The sequence below is a fragment of the Drosophila biarmipes genome, chromosome 3R (assembly GCF_025231255.1).
Source record: "Drosophila biarmipes strain raj3 chromosome 3R, RU_DBia_V1.1, whole genome shotgun sequence".
NCBI classification, from domain to species: domain Eukaryota; kingdom Metazoa; phylum Arthropoda; class Insecta; order Diptera; family Drosophilidae; genus Drosophila; species Drosophila biarmipes.
This window is the reverse complement of record NC_066616.1, coordinates 24,637,783-24,659,217: the sequence shown is the minus strand read 5'-3', so window position 1 is coordinate 24,659,217 and position 21,435 is coordinate 24,637,783. Positions and strand designations below refer to the sequence as shown.

General features: G+C 43.8%; 1 protein-coding gene across 1 annotated transcript in view; it reads right to left on the bottom strand.

Moving 5' to 3' along the window:
• Positions 1-18,757, bottom strand: part of LOC108024347 (dynein beta chain, ciliary) — a 38,054-nt gene extending 19,297 nt beyond the window's left edge. Inside the window, exons 1-15 of the mRNA XM_017094248.3 lie at positions 18,569-18,757; positions 17,518-18,042; positions 16,795-16,883; positions 15,267-15,911; positions 14,506-14,788; positions 13,973-14,451; positions 13,411-13,910; positions 13,028-13,341; positions 12,873-12,976; positions 11,739-12,316; positions 6,238-6,452; positions 4,824-5,000; positions 1,203-1,577; positions 969-1,142; positions 434-706 (exon numbers count right to left, since the gene is read on the bottom strand). Coding sequence (XP_016949737.1) covers positions 434-706; positions 969-1,142; positions 1,203-1,577; positions 4,824-5,000; positions 6,238-6,452; positions 11,739-12,316; positions 12,873-12,976; positions 13,028-13,341; positions 13,411-13,910; positions 13,973-14,451; positions 14,506-14,788; positions 15,267-15,911; positions 16,795-16,883; positions 17,518-18,042; positions 18,569-18,757 — 4,920 coding nt within the window. The remainder of the gene's footprint in view (positions 1-433; positions 707-968; positions 1,143-1,202; positions 1,578-4,823; positions 5,001-6,237; positions 6,453-11,738; positions 12,317-12,872; positions 12,977-13,027; positions 13,342-13,410; positions 13,911-13,972; positions 14,452-14,505; positions 14,789-15,266; positions 15,912-16,794; positions 16,884-17,517; positions 18,043-18,568) is intronic.
• Positions 18,758-21,435: the final 2,678 nt, after the last annotated feature.

The window sequence follows — 21,435 nt, the reverse complement described above, 5'->3', positions numbered from 1 at the left end:
CCAGCTCCTCCATGGAACGCTGTCCACTTAGCTGAGCATGCGGAGATGGGCGAGAAATATGATTAGATTTTAGTAATTTATGCGACAATGATCAGTGATTCAGCAATCTAATTGCTGGGCCACATAGTTTGGATGACTCGCCGCCCTGCTGTTTGTGCAAATTACGGGTTGCAATGTGCCATGGCAACGGCAAGAGCTCATATCCTGTGACACGGCCTGCAGATCCTGCAGCTCCTGAGGTTTCAGCTACGCGTTTCGACAACACATCACCTCCGCTAATGTGTTTGCCCAATGTGCGCCATTGTGGGCTTGGCACAAAGAGACATCAGCCGGCGGGCAGATTGCCGGCTCTATTGTTGGTCCGCTCAATCATTTGGAAGGACACACCCACATACACACGCCCTAGGATGTGGAATCCCACTATTATGCTCACCTTTGTCAGCTGCATCAGCTCCATCCAGTGGCGCTCCGTAATTGCTGGATTCTGCAGCTCCGTGATGGCCCTCAGCGAGGCGACCAGCTCGCGCAGGACGCCCACGATGTAGACATAGGGCGCCCACTCGCGGATGCACTTGTCCAGGGTGCGCAGGTCGCGGGTGAACTTCTTGCACTCGTGCTCCATGTCATCGGTGTCGATGAGCAGCCAGGGCGTCGCGTGCCAGTCCACGATGCACGACTCGATGACGCGCACAAAGTCCCACAATTGCTGCCGGCGATGGGTCAATTATTAGTTTTGTTGCGATAACAAGGTTAAATGACGGAGACGTTACTTTGTCTAGCTCTTGTGTATCAAACTAGAAAATGTAGAGACTTTAAAATGGCTTGAAGAAACATGTAAAATTAAGTTTACATTCTTCAACAGAGAAAAGCAACATCATCATCTTAATAATTATACAGTTTATTACAATGTCAAAATAAGGATATTATATATAATATATATTTTTAATAATAATATATCACGGACTTACCTTGACCCTTCTCAGCTCGACCTCGCAGAGTTGCAGGGTTGCGGAATCGGGTGGTGTAATATCAAGAAGTCGGGCCCAGCGGGTGTAGAGACGCTGTTGTCGCCGGAAGCGGTGCAATCGTACATAGACCTCATCACAGGCATCGTACACTTGCGGGCAGGGCACCCGAAAGAACTGAAAGATCATAATCAGATACCATATAAATTCAAATAAACATGTCCATCCATCACCCACCGCCATCTTTTGAAACTGGCGCGCATAGTGCTGCACGTGACAGGTGTGCAAGCCAATTAGAGCGGCCACGCGTTGTTGTTGGTGGAAGCGGGTGTCCTGCAGCGCCTCCTGCTTAACGGTACTCGACTGCTTCAGCTGCTGCCACTGCTGCGGCAACTGCTCAATGCCCCGCAACAGCTGCGGCTCGAACTCCACATTGTAGGTCTTCAGCAGACCCATGATGTCCTTCAGCGGCTTGAAGACGTTGTCTGCATACGGTTCCCTCTGCCGGATCTCCGACATGATGGCCAAAACGCGCAGCAGGGCGGAGAAGTCCTGGCGAGCGATGTGCAGCTGCAGCGTCTCGTGGCCGCGGGCAATGAATGCGTTCAACTCCTGGAAAAGAAGTTATCGCCGATTAAAGGTGCTCCCAAACTTTTCCAGTGAGCAACAAGGGCTTCTGGCGAAAAATATTTGTAAGCCAAGCCTGCACTTTATTTACGAATATTTCAAGTGAAATACTTTCTATTAGTTTATCAACGATTTTGAAGAATACACAAATTTGCCTTTTTGGCCACACTGCCCACAATGAAAGCTATTGGAATTACGCAAACATTGAACCTGACAATGGGTTAAAATTTGGAACATCATGGAAAGTAAATATTTGAATGTAGACTTTTAGAGAATTGTACCACAAATTCATAGAGGCATCCGACGTCAAAATCGGGATAAAAGTGGCCAAGTTATGGAATCCGGAAGTGCCATTTCGGCTCCCATATTGGAAACCATTGGAAATACAGAAAAATCCAACAAGAAAATGGGTTAAAATTTGGATCATCATGGAAAGTAAATATTTGACTGTGGATTATTAGAGAATTGTACCATAAAATTCATAGAGGCATCCGACGTCAAAATCGGGATAAAAGTGGCCAAGTTATGGAATCCGGAAGTGCCATTTCGGCTCCCATATTGGAAACCATTGGAAATACAGAAAAATCCAACATGAAAATGGGCTAAAATTTGGACCATCATGGAAAGTAAATATTTGAATGTAGATTATTAGAGAATTGTACCACAAATTCATAGAGCTATCCCACGTCAAAATCGGGATAAAAGTGGCTAAGTTATGGAATCCGGAAGTGCCATTTCGGCTCCCATATTGGAAACCATTGGAAATACAGAGAAATCCAACATGAAAATGGGTTAATATTTGGACCATCATGGAAAGTAAATATTTGAATGTAGATTATTAGAGAATTGTACCACAAATTCATAGAGCTATCCCACGTCAAAATCGGGTAAAAAGTGGCTAAGTTATGGAATCCGGAAGTGCCATTTCGGCTCCCATATTGGAAACCATTGGAAATACAGAAAAATCCAACATGAAAATGGGTTAAAATTTGAACCATCATGGAAAGTAAATATTTGAATGTAGATTATTAAAGAATTGTACCACAAATTCATAAAGGCATCCGACGTCAAAATTGGGATAAAAGTGGCCAAGTTATGGAATCCGGAAGTGCCATTTCGGCTCCCATATTGGAAACCATTGGAAATACAGAGAAATCCAACATGAAAATGGGTTAAAATTTGGACCATTATGGAAAGTAAATATTTGAATGTAGATTATTAGAGAATTGTACCACAAATTCATAGAGCTATCCCACGTCAAAATCGGGATAAATGTGGCCAAGTTATGGAATCCGGAAGTGCCATTTCGGCTCCCATATTGGAAACCATTGGAAATACAGAAAAATCCAACATGAAAATGGGCTAAAATTTGGACCATCATGGAAAGTAAATATTTGAATGTAGATTATTAGAGAATTGTACCACAAATTCATAAAGGCATCCGACGTCAAAATTGGGATAAAAGTGGCCAAGTTATGGAATCTGGAAGTGCCATTTCGGTTCCCGTTACTAAAAGCCATTGGAAATAGAGAAAAATTAAATATGAAAAAGGTTTAAGGGATTAATCTATTTAATACGTAATTCTATGTAGATTATAAGAGAATTTAAGCACAAACTCATAGAAGTATTTACAACCGAATCGTGATTGAAGCAAACTCAAAATTATTAAATAAAGAATAGTAAATAGTGTCTCTCCTGGCCCTGATGATATTAGACTTCTGACAGGCTTATCAGTAATATATAAGTCAATGTATTTCGCAGCTTCAATTTATTCTTTACCACCACCGACAGATCCGTATTCGCATTTTATACCCAGATTGCTATATATAGGATGGTTTTATTCTTGGAATACCCCACTAATCCAAATGAAAAAACGAAATATTTTTATGTGTGCGGAGAACTGATACTGACATTCTGATTAGTCACTTGAGTTACTCGGAATATGTTTCTTTATTTGTGCGACAAAAGGCTCGGCTTCAGTACTTCATTAACGTTCAATTTGAGAGGTTATCATAATTATAATGTTGAAGCTCGTCATTTGTTTCTTGTGGGCCGGAAATTTGGTGGGATATTTGGCGGGCGATGACAATTACTGTGACACTGAAAGTAAGTGTAGCCAATCCATCAACTATGCACTGCAGCCGATGGAAGTTGATATATCTGAAGCCAAGGCCCTGATAAACAAGATCGAAGGTGCACAGAGGATAATTAGGGACAATTTTCGGGCGGTTAAAGAAGGACTAGACTTCAAACTGTCGGATATTTTCACCAAAATGGACGCCAACCTTCATCAAGTTGAGATTGGATTGGAAAATCAGTCGTGCGAGAAGACAATCACGCGAGCTCAATTCAATGAAGAACTACAGGTATTTAAGAAAAAAATGGAAGAACGATTGAAGGAGCAGACAAACACCCAACATATGGTTATTGAACAACTGACGGAGCAGACTAAACTGGAAAACCAGCAGGCAAACATCGAAAAGTCCTTACACAAGATCATCATCCAAACAGCCTCTGACAAATCCTACACAAATACCATCACGAAGGAAGAATTTGAGGCAAGTTTGCAGGCCCTTTACAAGGAGACGGAAGAGCAACTGCTTCTGCTCAAGTCCACTTTTCTGGAGTTGCAGTCAAAACCAGAAGGGAACCAGGAACCAGAACTTGAGGATATTTCTAAAGCAACACCTTCCAAAGTCAATTTAAAAGTTCCACCTAATTTCGAGAAGATCAGTGGAAGGTACTTCTATATCGAAAATAGAATTCTCAAATCTTGGTCGGACGCTTCGGAAACCTGTCGAACTATGGGCGCCCATTTAGCAGCCATCGAAAACGAAACTGAATTTGAGATAATCAATAGAAAACTTCTAAAAAATTCTGGATATTGGCTTGGTCTCAACGATAGGGACAAAGAAGGAATATTCGTCTCTTTGGCCTCCGGAAAAACAGATAGATTTTTGTGGTGGGATCCCGAATTTAACTCTAAAAGTACAAACTCTAGAGGTACAAACTGCGTTCAGCTAATTGACGAAAAGATGAGGGTTAAAAACTGTATAGATAAATATTTTTTCATTTGTCAATCAGACAATGATGTTTAAACTACCTAAAAAAATGTATACTTTTTTAAAAGTAAACACTTGTATAAAATTTTTAATAAATTAAATGATAAAACAAAATACCTAGTAATTGAGTTCATTATTTAATGGAAATGACCTTGTTATTATTTCGTACCTTTAGAGTTCCCTGTACGTAGCGGAGTAACCACTTTTTGCAAAGATGAGACCACTTGCAGGCCAGGTTGAGAAGACCATACTTGAGGGGCTTGACATCGAGGGCTAGCCATCCGTTTATGCACTCCCGGTTTTCGCACTGGTCGATGGCATCGTGAACCTCGTTGTAGTTCTCGATCTGTGGAAAAGCCGTACGGTTAGGGAGTGACAACTTCCTTTTCACTTGGTCCTACTCTAATTTATTTGCTAATTTGCCACACTTGGATGTGTTTTGTGTGTGTGGACAGGATAAGCCCCTATGTGCTGTGTATATATTATAGTATTCGTACCGCTGCCGTCGGTTTATTAAGCGCACCAGCTGCGCCGGAGGCAACTCAATGGCTAGTCATAAATAAAATGCCGGCCAGTGATTTTTCGTGCTCTATTGCAGGCTTAGGGTATCACTGAATTTATGTGTGGAATTCCTTGCTTGTAAGATCTTTTGAAGAAATATTTTGAATGGAAACAAGTATATTTCAAGATAAGCCACTGAAAGCATTTTAAAAGGTGTCTAAAAGTATGCAGTACAATTTTTGTTACATGCTTTTAGGCAGTTTTTTAAGCGATATGGAAGCACTAAATTCAAGTACGATCAGATTTTTTAATATGAATTCAAAATAAAATTGGTCTTTTATTGGTCATTGCAAAATCAAAAAGCCACTATATTTCATGACCTATTTAGCCCAACATTTGCTTTCCCTCTGGGGTCTAACTTCAAACGTGTTTGGCATTTGCAAAATACAACGTTCCGCCCTAAAAAAAATGAAATGTTTAGGATCAGACCATTCAGACTTCGTTGCTTTCCTGTTTTACCATATCTTGCTGGCGAATTTCCCTTATTTTATTGGGCAACACCCAATTTCACGCCATGTCCGTGCACTTTGACCATGATTTGTTGTTGCCTGTTTTGTTGTGTTGCCTGTGAGCTTGTGTGTGTTGCTTTTGGGTAATTTATTGCATACTTTTCGGGGCGTTTGATAATTGTTTAAAGAAAATATTACGCATACGTCGGCGATTTGCCTGCTGTGCTACAGGAAGTGGCTCCCAATTGCCCCCGAACATAAGTCAACGACGCCATGTGGCGGTTAAGCAGTTGTTTAGTGTTTTGTTTCGTTCGGGGTTTTCTTTTTTATCGTACTTTGCCCTGGTCAGTTGCCACACATTTGACCCTAAATGGTTGGCATTTATCAAGCGTTATTGGTCTCAGGGGCTACATGGCGTAAATTGTGTGGCTGCCAATTGAGCAACCCAGTTGCTTCCCAGTCCCTCCCCACTTATCTGCTGCCCGAATTGGGTGTGAGTGTCGCAGCCACCGAAGCTGTTGGCATTCGGTGCCCTGGGGTCCTGGTCCTTCCCTGCTTCTTTTTCCGACTCACCTCCTTTTTGAACGTCTCCATGATGGCATAGCCGCCGGCGCTGACGTGGTGCGTCTGCTCCCTGGCCGTTTGCATGCAGGCGGCCAGGACGTCGCCGCTCTGCTGGGTCCACAGGAATGCATAGGCGTGGAATTTGGCAGCGTAAGCCGATGCCGCCTCAACCGTAGCCGCCAGGGCATCGCGTATCGCCTTCTCCAGCATTTCCAGGCCATCGGCTGGGATGTGCAGAGTGATGTGGGAAAAATAGGTGAAAAAACGGCAGATGGAAGTCAAAACAGATTTTATAGCTCGATTGGGAACCTTGAGTACCCTAAGAAAATACAAAAATAATATTTTAAAATAATTTTTACAGGTGACTAAAAGTGTGCTGTACTGGATGGTACTTTCTTTTTCTTTTTTTTATACATTTTTTTTTTTGTAATTTTATTCTTTGGTGTATTTAAGTAGGCCATCAACTCTTTGACAAGTTGTGTCGTGGGAAAAAAAAAAAAAAAAAAAACAAAGTGCGTGCTTACGCGTTATTATTTTGTTATCTATTCTTCGTGTGCTAATAATAGCACAGATCATAAAAATTCGGACGCTGTCTAGCGCAGTGTCGGCAGTGGGACAACAACAACAACATAAGTGTAGTGCGACAAGACTGCATTTGTGCCCGCTAGGGCATCGCTGTTCCCCTCACACTGCGCGCAGCCGTACAAGAGGGGCAACAAAAGCAGTGATTGACTTACATTCGACTTTGCATAAAATCGAGAGAAATGGCAAATACCAGAGAAACAATGCTTCTGGGCGAAGCTCTGAGAAAAGCCGTCATGGACGAGGTGATTCCAGGAGAGTTAACCCTGGCAAAAAATCTGGCCACTAGCGGCAAGCTTAACTCATATGGTATAGCAGTATCAAGCAGTAATGCAGCCTGTATCACCAGTACTCTGACAACAACTCACAGTCCAATATATACCTACACTACATCATCACCCAGCATATGCAGTGGCATGTGCTCAACGCCTATGCCTCCTAAAGCATTAAGCACTTCTATAGACTTCCCCCCTCTACCGGGCCTCAATGAATCTGATTCACCCAGATGGCAAAAAATCCAGAGCCAGAAGAGGAAGGGGTCATCGAACTCACCAATAAGTCAACGAAAACGTGCCGATATTAGAAATTTAGAACCCAGTGACCCTGTGTCAGCAAACAGGTTCGAAACACTATCAGTTGATGACGATGAGATGGACTGCAATAGTGTGGACGAACCATCGACTAGCGCTGCAGCAGCGGCTTACCGTTCTCACACCGCTTCTAAGGCTAAAGACAGCAATGCACATAACAAGAACGCAAACGTACAAAGTAAAACTGATTCATCTACGGTAAAATCTGCTTCTACTGGTAGTCCAAAACCACCACCAATCGTTCTTATGGACGTGACAAACGTGAACGAACTTCTTATCGCTATCGAGGAAGTTACAAATCTTGAAAATGTTGAAATCAAATCCTCTGTGGGCTCCACTCACAGAATCTACACCAAAGACGCAAACACCTACAGGGCTGTAGTACGACAACTAAATTCCCTGAAAATTGAATTCCATTGCTATCAATTGAAAGACGAGAAACCATTCAGAGTTGTTGTGCGAGGATTACACCATTCACAGCTCCATCATAAAATCAAAGAGGAATTACTCAGACAGGGGCATAAAGTTCTATCAATATATAACCCAAAAAGCAACAAGAGCGGTGAACAGATGAACCTCTTCTTCATTAATGTAGAAAAGAATCTAAATAACAAAGATATACTCCAACTACGATCTCTATGTCGCCAACGCGTCCGTTTTGAAGTAGCCAGAAAAGCACAAGACATAGTGCAATGTCGGAGATGCCAATCGTTTGGTCATACTGCAAGATATTGCTACAGACCTTTTATCTGTGTCTCTTGCGGTGACTACCATAAATCATCAGATTGTCCCAGAAGCAAAGAAGCACCAGCAACTTGCACTCACTGTGGTGAAAATCACCCAGCTAACTTCCGTGGCTGCAAATCCTATCAAAAATTGCTCAAAATGAACGAAAATGTACAGAAAACCCCAAAAGTGAGCACAAACAATAACTCTACACCCAAACATTATGAAAATGGAGTTTCTTATGCTCAAATAGCCAGAAATGCAAATCCAATCACGGAAAAACAAAACAAACGACCAGGAAACCTAACAAATAGGCTACAGGACGCCATTCAACAGCAACATCACTACGGTGCAAAAAATCATGCGCACTTTTTCCCAGATGTGTCACAACAGCAAAATGCACAAGAATCTAAACTAGAAATGGCAGTTGCATCGCTCTCAAAAGCTATCGAAGGTCTATACGCCATGCAAGCCCAGATGCTGAAGATGCTGGTTGCAATTAACGCGCAACTTACACAATGTCCCAAATAAAAATTCTCACCTGGAACACGCGAGGTGCTGCCGGCAAAATGACGGAAATCGGCCACCTTGCGGAGAGAGAGAATATTGACATTCTCCTTCTCACTGAAACGAAGACATCCAACCTTCAACTATTTGGATATGAAGTCTACACTTCAAATCTACCTGACGGCAGCCACAGGGGTGGAGCTGCAATCCTGGTTAACAAAAAGATCAATCACTTTCCCATCGAGCCAATCGTCCATGCTAAAGTCCAAATCGTGGGTGCCAGAATCCAAACATGTATAGGACAAATATTCATCGGATCAATCTATTGCCCTCCGAACTTCAGCTGGACTCAATCAGAATTTGATGACATATTCGCTAACTTCAACTTCCCAAGATCATTTATCAGCGGAGACTGGAACGCCAAACATCCATGGTGGGGTTCTGCGATCACCTGTCACCGAGGTAACTTACTTGCTGCAAGCGCCATCTCAATTAACGCCAACATCCTGGCGACTGGAGCACCAACATACTATCCAAGCGCAGTAAATCGAAGACCATCCTGTTTAGACTTTGCAATTTATCGCAACATTCCACACGACAAGCTAAGCATCAGAGACAGCTGGGACCTTGAATCGGACCACCTATCTCTCATCACTACATTAAAAACAGAAGCCATACAATGCACTCAACGTAGACAACTTCTTAGCAAACACACAAATGTAGCTGTTTTCAAGGAAGAACTATGTAGATCGATACGCCTTAACATTGAGCTCAACTCTGCTGCTGAGATTGACGACGCTGTAGACCTCTTCACTACCAACGTGACAAATGCGGCGAGGAGTGCAAACGTGTACACTGCAAACAATCATGGCAGAGCCCTCATACGCCACTCGAATAGAATTGACCCAACCATTGCAGAGATTCTAGTCCGTAAGAGAGCACTGAGAAGACGTTATATTCGAACGCACAGTCCTGAGGATAAAGCTCAATGGCATAGATGCGCCAGAGAGCTTCACGTTGCCATGGCTGAATTGAAAAATGCGCAATTCGAACATATGCTGACCAATATGGACTATTCTAATGATTCCATTTTTAATATGTGGTCCTTTACCAAAAAAGTAAAAAGAATGCCACAGAAAGTTACGCCTCTGAAGAACAGCAATGGTAACTGGTGTCGCTCCTTAGAAGAGCAAGTACAAACATTTGCGGAACACCTTGGCGACAGATTCACTGCGTTTAATTTCGCATCCGAGGAGGATATCAACAGAATAAACGAAATACTACAGCGCCCTTTCCAGATGTCACCTCCAATAAGACATATCCGTCTGGAAGAAGTCTCAAACATGATACGTACCCTCAAAAGTCGAAAGGCGCCAGGTCATGACCTAATAAGCAACGCAGTACTTAAAATCCTTCCCAAGAGAGCACTATTACTTATCACATTGATATTCAATGCGATACTTAGAGTGCAATACTTTCCCAAAAAATGGAAGAGTGCTAGAATCAGTATGATTCTAAAGCCAGGGAAACCGGAACAGGATCCATGCTCCTACCGGCCTATCAGCCTCCTGCCCTCTTTATCGAAGGTAATGGAAAGGCTGATAGCTTCCCGACTTATAATACACCTAGAAGACAATGATACTATCCCAATGCACCAATTCGGATTCAGAGCCGGCCACAGTACGATTGAGCAATTGCACCGTGTAGTCAATCACATCCTGAAGGCCTACGACAATAAAGAATACTGCAACGGCATCTTTCTTGACATACAACAGGCATTTGATAGAGTTTGGATCCCGGGACTACTAGCCAAAGTCAAAACAGCGCTGCCAGCCAACCTGTTTGAGCTCATCAGATCGTTTCTCACAAACAGAGATTTTTGCGTCCAGTCCAGAGACGCAATCTCTGCAAATGTTGCCATTACAGCTGGCGTTCCCCAAGGAAGCGTCTTAGGACCGCTACTGTACTCCATCTTTACAGCAGACATCCCCAAGCCAAGCTATGAAGAAATGACCTACGACAACAGCAAAATGCTGCTGGCCAGCTTCGCTGACGACGTCTGCTTTCTCAGCTCCTCGAACAGTGAGACCGAGTCTTCACAAACGCTGCAAACCTACCTCAACGAATTCGAGAAATGGGCCACGGCGAACAATATCAAAATCAACGAAAGCAAATGCGTAAACGTTTGCTTTACGTTACGCCGAAAAACAACTCCGGTGGTCCACATTAATAATGTGGACATAGAGCAAGCGACTAAGGCGAAATACCTAGGCCTCACACTGGACAAACGCCTAACCTTCCGAGAACATATTGCCAGAGTCGTCAAAATGTGCAACCTAAAGCGGAACCAATTATTCTGGATGCTAAACAAGAAAAGCAAACTATCTCTAAGATGCAAGCGGCACATTTATCAACAAATCATCGCACCAACTTGGAGATATGGAATCCAAATTTGGGGAGTGGCGGCTGCGTCCCACCGAAAACGTTTCCAAACCGTCCAGAACAAAACATTAAGACAAATCACTGGCTGTGAGTGGTTCGTTAGCGGCCAAACGCTTCACAATGACCTAAACCTGAGTCTTGTTGAAGACCAAATATCGTTCTTCTCAAGCAGGTACAACGACCGTCTAACTGCCCACCGTAATCGTCTAGCCCGGAGATTACAGGGGGCTATCCCAATTCGCAGGCTCAAAAGAAGACATTTTGGGCTGCTCCTAAGAGACTAATATGAATATATTATTTACTTGAAACTAGTCGTAATTTGATCTACTCCTATATACCAAGTTGAAAACTAATTATAATTTATAATTAAGAGATTATTTACTTAAGAAAACATTTAGGTTAAAGGCTTTAATTAGATCTGTTCCTGGATTATATTAAATAAAGATATTAATTAAAAAAAAAAAAAAAAAAAAAAAAAAAAAAAAAAAATGGTGTATTTAAAAAAAGGAAAATGTTAAAAACATTTCTAAATGTGTCTTAAAGTATGCCTTAATGTATATGCAAAGCAAAAACCCTGCATACTTTTAGCAACCTTTAATCATCTTATACCAACTAAAGGGTATCTGAAAATGCGAATGCTATTTGGAGAAGCGAAATGCATACCAGTGCCTTCCATTTTTTGGCTATATGCCTTGGCGGCTGCCATCAGGTTGAATTGCACGGCCTGCGGCTTGGGTTCCTCAGCCAGTTCCTCTTCCTGATCCTCAACCCCCTTCGGCTCCTGTTTCTGCCCCTGCTCGTACTCCACCGTCGCCGCGTCGTCTTCATCATCCTCTGACAGGGCATTGTCAGCCACAATTCTTGGCATGCAGTCGCATGTCTGTTTTATATCGAGCAACAGCTGCTCCACAATTTGTTGAAAATTATTTTCCACACTTGCATCAAAGGCGGGCGAAAAGCGTATTTCCGTTTCCGTCAGCTCCAATTTTACTTCGAAGAGTGGAGCATCGTTGATGGCTGGCGGCGCTCCTCCCGCTGCTCCTGATCCTCCGGCTCCGCCTGCCCCTGATCCCCCTGCTCCTGCTCCTCCTGTCGCCTGTGGCGTTGTGATTTGCTGTAGGACTAACCTTGCCATGCTGGCTGAAGTACCCGGATCCACGGGAATCGTTGATGTTGCTGTTGCCGTTGCCGTTGCCGTTGCCTTCGCTGTTGCTGTCATTTCTTTGTACAAATACTCTAAACTGAATTACACGGCGTATGAGTAATGTGAAAATTAAATTTAGTGTTCCATTTGTTTTGCAGCTTATTTCGTTTGCAGTCTGTGCGCCACGCCCCCTTGAGACACCCCTCTACCCCATAGTTCGTCTGACGTTGTCTGCATGCAATCACGAAAAGTGCCGCTAAGTGAAACATGCAATTGACGCATGAATGCCCGGCCCGCGGCAATTTGTTGTTGCCATTGTTGCCCCCATATTGCTGCGGTCGCAAAGTGTGTGGTTGTTGCACCTTGCTGCAGTTGTTGCTGCTTGTTGCAGTCGCAAGGGTGTTGTTGCTGCCGCCGCTTCTGCAGGTGTCTTTCATTTTTGCGGTTGCAGTTGTGCGATTTCGTGCTCATTTACTTGATTAGTTCTGATGAGACATGACAGGAGCTGCCAGCGTGCCGAAATGTAATGAAATAGTTAACTGCCAGGTGAAGGAGTGCAATTGATTGGCGATGAGTGCTACTGACAATGATGATGGGGATGATCAGTATGGGGATGATGATGACGATGGAAATTCAAGTACTAGGTCAGAAACCTTATTCTCATCGCCTCCCGAACCTCGCGGCAAATCAACTCATCCACGCTGGCCAGATACTTGTTGTACTGTCGCCGCTGCTCCTTGGGAAATTCGCGAACGAACTGAAAAATAAATTTAAAAGTTAATTTATAATTAATAGAGCTAAAGCTCACCTCCTGGACACTGAGATCCCTGGAGTACAGCTGAAACTCCTGCGCCTCATAGTTGAAGAACAGACAGAAGTTGGCAATCAGCAGGCGATTCAGGAGCATCTTGGTCTCATCGCACTGCAGCAATCGCAGACGCACTCGGTCCTGCTGGTGGCGCAGATCGAGCAGATTCCGTCCATATAGACTCCGCTGATGCAGTGGCTCCCGGCTCCAGCGACGCATGCTGGCCAGGATTGCATCCAAATTGCCGTGCGACTGCTGCAGGCGGGCAAACAAGTCCCGACTCTGAGCAAAGATGTCCGCCACAAGCGGATCATCTGGGGGAGACGGTGGCAGTACGCAGAAGAAAATAAGGGTAATTTACCGGTGCAAAATCTTCCGCTCACCGTAGTTGCGCCAGGTGAGCTGCCCACAGGCCAGAGCCACCTGTTCGTCGATGCTGGCCAGGTCGTTGCGTATTAGTTGGAGCTCAGCTGCGGCACATTCCCCCGAGCGAATGCCGTTGTAGAACTCCCCAATCTTGATGAGTCGAATGCGACGCTCCCAGTAGGCATCCCGCTGACCATAGAGTGTGAGCAGTGGCTCCGGCAGCTGGAAGAGATCGCCGGATAAGCTGCCGGTGGCCTGGAGGGCCAACAAATACTTGGTCTCCTTCAGCAGGGTAAACAGCACTGGGGAGAAGTTCAGATACAGCTGGCTATTATCCTCTGATCGGGAAAGCACCGTTTCATCAAGTCCTCGTTTGATTAGGCTATCAATGCACTCATGCCAGGAGGTCCAGATTTTCATCTGAAGATTACTTAGTTTGGTGGTCAAAACATTGCGGCGTGAGAGCAAAGAAGCCCACTGAAGGGGGAGGGTTTGCAGCTCTGATTTCTCTTTTAGTCTGTTATGTTTTGTATGCTTAAATATATTTAACAAATATTTTTTATAGAATTTAAAACTTACAATTGTTCAATAAGTTTGTTTAGCTCCTTGGCTCCCAATTCATCGCAGCGACTTATGTGCTGCTCCAGCCACATCATGGCATTGGCAATGGGTGGAAAATTATTGGCCAAGGGCAAGGCGGCCAATCCCCGAATCTCGTAGCCCAGCAGCACTTCCGTGACACTCTCCTCCAGCTGCTCCATTTCCGTGTCGTAGATGAAAAGGATGTGAGGCAGGACTCGGGCCAATTCCGGTCGCACAGCTCCGCGTTGCAGCAGGCTGCCAAACATCAAGGTCAAGCGGAGCAAGTGCGTCCAGCTGTGGCACTGCTCGAAGGCCTGGAGCAAGACGGTGGCCAGCTTCTGCTCCAGCAGTTGCATGCGACTGAAGAAGAGGACCTGCTCCCGGCGGAAGCACTTCCATTTGCTGGCCACCGAGGCGGTGAGATCAATGTCCACATTACTCCATTGCTCAAAAAGTAATTTGAACTCGCCAAAAATCTTGGGAAACAATCTATGTGAATTACAAATAAAACATTATGATTTTAAGTAAACCTCTCTGACGCGTTCTGTGAGCATTTTGCCCCTTAAACCGCCCACTTCGAGCTTCTCCAGCTGCTGGAACTGCACTGCCGCCTCGAAAACCTGACGCAGCTCCATCAACTGGGCCGAGAAGCCATCAAGGGTTTGGCCAAACACATCCTCGTGGCAGAAGCGCCATAGCTGCTGCTGGTCATCCGGGAATGGCGAAGCAGCCACTGCTCCTGCTCCTTCGGAAAGGGCGGGCAAAAGGACCTGGTTGCCGGCATAGCGCTCCTTGTACTCCAGCATTCGTTGCCTGGAGAGGATGGATTACGGCAATTTGTCATTAAATATGTATAATAATTCCTTGAACAAAATTCCTCTATGTCTTCAAATTGAACTTTAAACTTGTAATTGAATTGTGGCAAATTGATTGAATATTTTCAATAAATTATAATACTCAAATTAGCCTAGTTAGAAGCTTATTTTATTAGGTGACACAGAATATCGGCACATGACTTATTTGGTAGGATTGAAATTAATTGATTTTCTTCATAAAATTGGGTTTTCATCTTCTTTAACTACCAAGCCAAGATTATAACAGTGGGATGAAATAATTAGTGTAATTATATTTTACTAACCGAGCTACTTAGGTATTTTATTTAAAATACTGAATACTTAAAAGGAAATGGTATAAATATTTGTAACATGTGTTTGGGAGAATCCTTTTTTCAGAGAAAAGCACTTGTTGAAATATAAATGCTTAAAGCAACTATTTTATTTTTGATTCTCACTTGAAAAGCTCCAGAACCTCGGTGGTGCGGTTGATTTTGAGCAGCCCCTCGTCGGCGTCACCCTGGAAGAGCAACTGCAGCTCCAGATCCTCGGCGGCGCGGTGGACCAGCATGTTGCAGATGCAGCGCAGCAGGACACTCATCCTTTGGGTGCTGCGATAGTACCTGGCATTGCTCCACACCAGGTGCACCACATGGACGAGTGGAGCCACCAAGTCATGCCCATTGCTGAACTGCACCGAATTGAAGGCGGAAGTCTGGCGGAGAAGAGGCTGCAGCCAAAGTGAGACATCCTGCGCCTCCAACCAGGCTGCCACCAGTTTCCGGAAGGCAGTGGCATATGGCACATAGTAAACCGACTCAATCCGTTCCAGAATCTGAGCTAGCGTCTTGTGCGTGGATTCTCGCAGCTGCTCGTAGATATTTTGCAGGTTTAACTTCCGATTGGTCCAAAAACCAATCTCCTGGGCGGGCAAAGAAACGTGTGTTATGTGCTTGGGTTGGTGCCCAGTTGATATGGTCGCAGATCCCAAGGGCTGACACTCGGAACGCTCCAGAACAATATCATGCATCTGGGTGGTCCAGTTTATGAACATCTCCTCCAGCAGATTTCTGAATTTGGGATCCAAGGCGGGCCTTAAATGGCTGTGGTAATTCAAAAAGTCAAACACAAACACAAATGAAATCTATTAAATTAATCTACTTCGAAGAACTTTAAGTTGATTTGAAATGGAAATCTCTTCATCAAAACAAGATTTATAATTTTGTGAGTAATCCCACGAGAGTTTAAAAGTTTCACAATTGTTAGTTGTATTATTGGCTTTCATTTTTAATTCTATGCACATAAACTTTGGTCCTTGGGAACAACTTTTATAATGAGCGGAAGCATTTATTGACCTAATTCTCAGAAAAATTTGCATTCGACCTCACCCCCTTTTATGTAGCTATTTGTTCAAAACTTTTTGCCTTGTTTAGTTTTACATACAAAATTGATACCAATCAAGATGACTTTACGGTTTATTTTGATTTTGGCCAATGCCTTGCTTTTCATTTGTGCTTCTTTATTGATTCGAATATTGTGAGTTACTGAAGTAGAAATCTCCTAATACATTTTTAAAGGCTCTTGACGTGTGTGTATCGATGGCAATTTTGGCTAAATTCTGGGCAATTTTCTTAAGAATGCTGATGGCCAGCTCACGATTGCTTTTTCTTTAATATTTGTAATTTAATTAAAAGCATTTGTACGATGGGAAAATAATCGAAGTATGCCACCAGTTTTGTGTGGCCAAGGGGTAAACAACTTGAATTTCCCCCGAATTGCAAGCTAAATAAATTTCGAGCAATTCATGCGAAAAGTTATGCCAATGAAAATCAATTTGGTATCATGAATAAGCCTTTCTCTTTCTGTCCACATAAACAATACCAGATAGCTTCTGCTGGGGTGACATCTTCGAGCCCAAGGAGCTGTACTGAGCTGGAGGGCAGGGCGGAAGTCTAAGACAATGGCCATCGAATGGCTGGAACTTACCCTTGGCTCACGTGGGCAAACACTTCCTCGACGATTGTTGGCGAAACTAATAACGATAAAATTGTGCGATTGTTGGTTTTGCCCTTAATCTGTGGGGATAACAATAAAGTATATATATAAGAGACAGAATGTATACGTATCGCCCGTAGACACATGAAAAGTTTTGCCAATTAAGCGAAATACTTCCAAGAAAATGGACGGAGTCGCTCCGAATGGGAGCGATTGGGGTCTGAGGAACCTACCATTCACCCCACTCGAAGCCTCCGCTCCACTGCACTCAATTAGATTAATTTGATGAGATAACACAGCTGCCAGCTGCACTCGCGAAAAAATCTACCATATTTAAAAAGAGATATTTCGTTAAAAGGAAATACTGGAAATATTAAAAGGTGTCTAAAAGTATGCTGTGAAATACCAATTCGAATATTGATGTAAATCTATCGGACTTCCCTTTATTCCCACTTCCCATTATTTCTTTTATAAAAGTACAGTTTTTAAAATGTATAGTTTATATTGAAATAAAATTTTAAAAAAAACTGTGCAACAAAAAAATATTTAAATGCTGTCTAAGAGTATGCTGTAAAGAAAATAAATCGTTTCTTGTTGCATACTTTTAGTAAACAGAGTAGAGGTTATTTAAGATCACTTAAAATTTATATTTTTTTTTTCCTTTACAATTTTGTTGCATGGTCGATTTTTCCCGAGTGCAGACAAATCACCCACCTCGGTCAGCGTGTTCCTCACATCCTTGATTCGCGCCTGCAGATCCTTGCGAACAATGGCGGGCCACTGACTTTGTGCCTGCTCCAGCAGCGGCTGCAATACTTCGTCGAAGAGCAGCGACATGGTCTCGATTTTGCTGTGCACCGGGAAGTCGCCGTACAGAATGCTCTCCGCAAAATTGGATGCCGTCAGAGGTCCGTCGGAAGTATTACGGCGCACGAAGTAGGCGCACTTGCCGCGCGGCACACCATCCAAAGTCGTAAAGCTGGAGGAGGCGGGTGGCAGGGGGATGAGCAGGGCCCCGGGCGTGGCAGATACCACCGCGGATACGGCGGCAGTCACAGTGGCCATGGCCTCATCTTCCGTGGGCAACATGGCGGCGGGTGGGACAGATCCACGAGTGCTCTGCACCGAATACGGCAGGTACAAGTCACTGAGACAACTGCGGGGCACCAGATCTCCACCCGGACTGAGAGTCATGACCAGGACGCGACTGTGGCCGTGCTGCCAATCCAGAACAATGCGCTGGACACAAAGGTAATGGAAAATGGTAACTCAAATGCACAGAGCAATTCCATTTTAATTCACTTCTCTTTCATTTAATTTCAATAATTATGTTCGTATAAAACATCATTTTTATTATCAACTTTTAAAACCATTTTAATCAATAATCACGCAATCATTTAACTCTCTATTAGGGCTGGAATCGTTAATTAATACTCAGTTTCATAAACAATTTAAGTTCTGCGCTTAAAGTCGTTGTAAACATTAAGTGTCATAAAGAGGATTATTGTGCTTATATTGTTATGTATGCTGGTTATTGCATTTTATTTAATTTAATTGAATAATTTTTAATTGGCACACTAATTATTATTTTTCGGAAAATACAAACATATATACATTTTTAGAGAATTGTTCATGGTTTAAAGTGATAAAATTGTTTTTATTATCTAATTTGAAAAAATAACAAAATATATTTTATCTTAGAAAATTTTTAAGTACATTTTTTAGCACTCCAATTATTTTTCCCCGTGTAACAGTGGCAACTCACCCGCAGCTCATCGCTGGCCATCATTTTGGTCCATTTATCTGGTTTGAGGCGCATCGTGGTCGTCGTGTAGGAGGCCACTCGCTCCAGCCTGGAATCGCTGTAGTCCCGCTGGACGCGCTGGCGACCGCCGCTGCCGCCGGTGGGCAGAGCCTCCTCATCGCTACTGGCCATTCCCGCCGCATCGGACATTGGTCAGGGATCAGGATTGGATTCGGCCTGGTGTCCCAGCGGCTGCGATGCGGCAAATCAAACAACTCGGCGCGGCAACTGGCGTTAAAATGATGAAAGGGCCCGCTTCGTGTGACCTCTAACGCCGGGGCGGCCAGTGGGCGGCGGTCGCCGCGCCAGCCACGCCCCACATATCGATCAAACTTCAAATTCGCATTAACAGAGGAACACTTTAAAGTGTGTGCCCTGCGCGCAGTTATTTCAAATGCAAAATGCAAATAGGGGAAAAGTCTAGCCCGTTCTCCCACCTGCCACCTGGCCAACTTTAATTGCACACGAAGCGAGCGAAATGTAATTTCCGTTTCGCTGAAAGTTCTCAGCGCCCAAAACTCAGGGCACATAAGTCAACATCAGATGATGTTTTTCGGCCACGAGGCATTCAAATGCGATGTGCTGATGATGACTTTCGGTGTCCAACACGGCGTATGCTTAATGGAGGGGGCGCAGCTGATCGAATGTCCTGGCACTCGGCCCCTTGGCAGTTTAAGTGCCAAGTCATCATCAGCAGAAGTCACAAATGCATCAGTGCGGATGTGCGGATCACAAGCAGTGAAATTTATGGTAGCACATCCTGGTTATCCCTTCCGCTCAAGTGCTGTGAGTGAGTGACTGACATGTGTCAAGTAACAGCAAGTAGTTGCCATTGCAGTTGCAGTTGCAATTGCACCCGCAGCAACAAAGGCCGTGGAGCATAGTTAAAACGCTCTGCAATTACCGCAAGTACACATGGAGCTTGGCAGTCGGATAGTACTCGACCCAAATGCTACCCTAGCCACATTGTAAGATATTTTTTTTGCGACCCAGAGTTTACCATAACTTGTGGGTTCGCTCTGCTCTCGCATTTTTTTCTTGTGTCCATCCTAAGTAGCTTATGTTGCATTGACAACTAAAGTAAAGTGGGTTCCTTGTCAGCAATCCCATCCTTTGTCCTGCTGCTAATGTACCATGGCATACCTACCCCAACGGAAACCTGCTGACTGCGTACCACGATGATGGGGATGATGATGATGACAGGGATGTCGGCCATTCTGGACCGCTGTGTAACTTTGATGTGAACTCCACTTTTAAATATCAGCGTCACATCAAAAACAAGTGCTTGGCAACCCGCAGCTCTGTTCCCATTTCTGGTCGGGATTGGTCTCCGCCATTCTGGCACTTTGGCACCCTCGGGACAAATGCATTGCCCTCATTTTCGGAGGCAACCGCAGCTGTAGCGCTGAGTTGAGCTCCCTTGTCGGTTGGGAGGGGATTTCGGATTTTGGATTTGGATCGGGGGCGGCGGAGGCGGTTCTGTTGTTAATGAATTTGCTCAAGCTGTTTGCGCGCAGCTTAAAATTCACTCTTGCCCCGGGCTGGCAGCTAGGAAACGGAGCCACACGGAAAGAAATAGGGTAAGTTTTCTATATAAAGTTAGATTTATTTTATATGAAATTTTCAAAAATTAAAAAAAAATAATTATATAAACGCCAAAAACTATTTTAGGCTTATATATTTTATTTTACTCTGTTAATATAATCTTTAATACTTCTTTTTATAATATGTTAATACTGTTGGAAAATGTAAATCACTTTAAAGGTATCTTAAAGTATGCTTTAAAATATTTTGTACAATCAAAAGACCAATTCCAAATTGTAAGTGTTTTTACACTGCATACTTTTGGGTCTCCTTTACTACGCTGTTGAGATTGAAGTTACGCTTAAATATTATCCTAAGAGATCCTTTTTTGCTGTGCACAAATCCCATCTGCTCTCTTTTGATCCATAAACTTGTTAATATACAAATATATTTGAATAAACATTTCAGCAATAAAAGAGATTATTTTACATAGTTTGCATAGCAGGCAGTTGGGGACTCCAGGTCCTTCTTGTCTCTCCAGTCCTGCCCGAAAGCAGGTCCATTTGCCTGCCTTCCGCCTGGCCAGCTCATCGGCCATAATGTCCTGGCCAAAGTGGGTCCTTGCTGTCTGCGGAGCAAAGACGTGCATAAATAGTGCGACAGTCCAAGTCAAACATTGAAAGCAAACGAAGAAAATATGCGATGGTTGGGCTGGCCTGGGCAGAGGGGAAAATGGAAGGGAAGAAGCCGCAAGAAAAATAAACTTCGAATTGATTTTAAAAGGAATGCCTCGATGGCCCCGGCACACTTCAAATTAAGTAAATCGCACAAAAGCCGAGCTGTGGATGGTGGAAAGTTGGACAGATGGACCGATGGACAGTGGCCGGCAGTGAGTCGTGGAAAATGAAACTGTAAAATGCTTTTACTACATTTTCCCGCCGAGTGGCCGTTGGTTGTTGGTTCTCGTAGTCGTACTTTTTGAATTTATGCCAAGCCTCGATTCGAACAAGTTGGCTTGTACTTTATGAGCGAATACCCCTTTTCCCCCACGACTCCGGACTTTTCCCCTCTTTTTTTCCAGGGCTGCAGCTGCTGATGAGTTTCATTATGTGCGAACAAATCATCACATGCCACTGGGTGGATGGAAAATCTGGGGATGGAAAATGGGAGGAGGAGCTCAGAGGCTGGGCGGCAGACTGCACGGCGTCGTCCTCGTTTAAAAGCAATTTCGTGCATTTGTTAAGGACACGCGATTCGATGTGTGTGCAAAGAGGAGTGCCAGTGTAAGGAAAGTCAACACTATT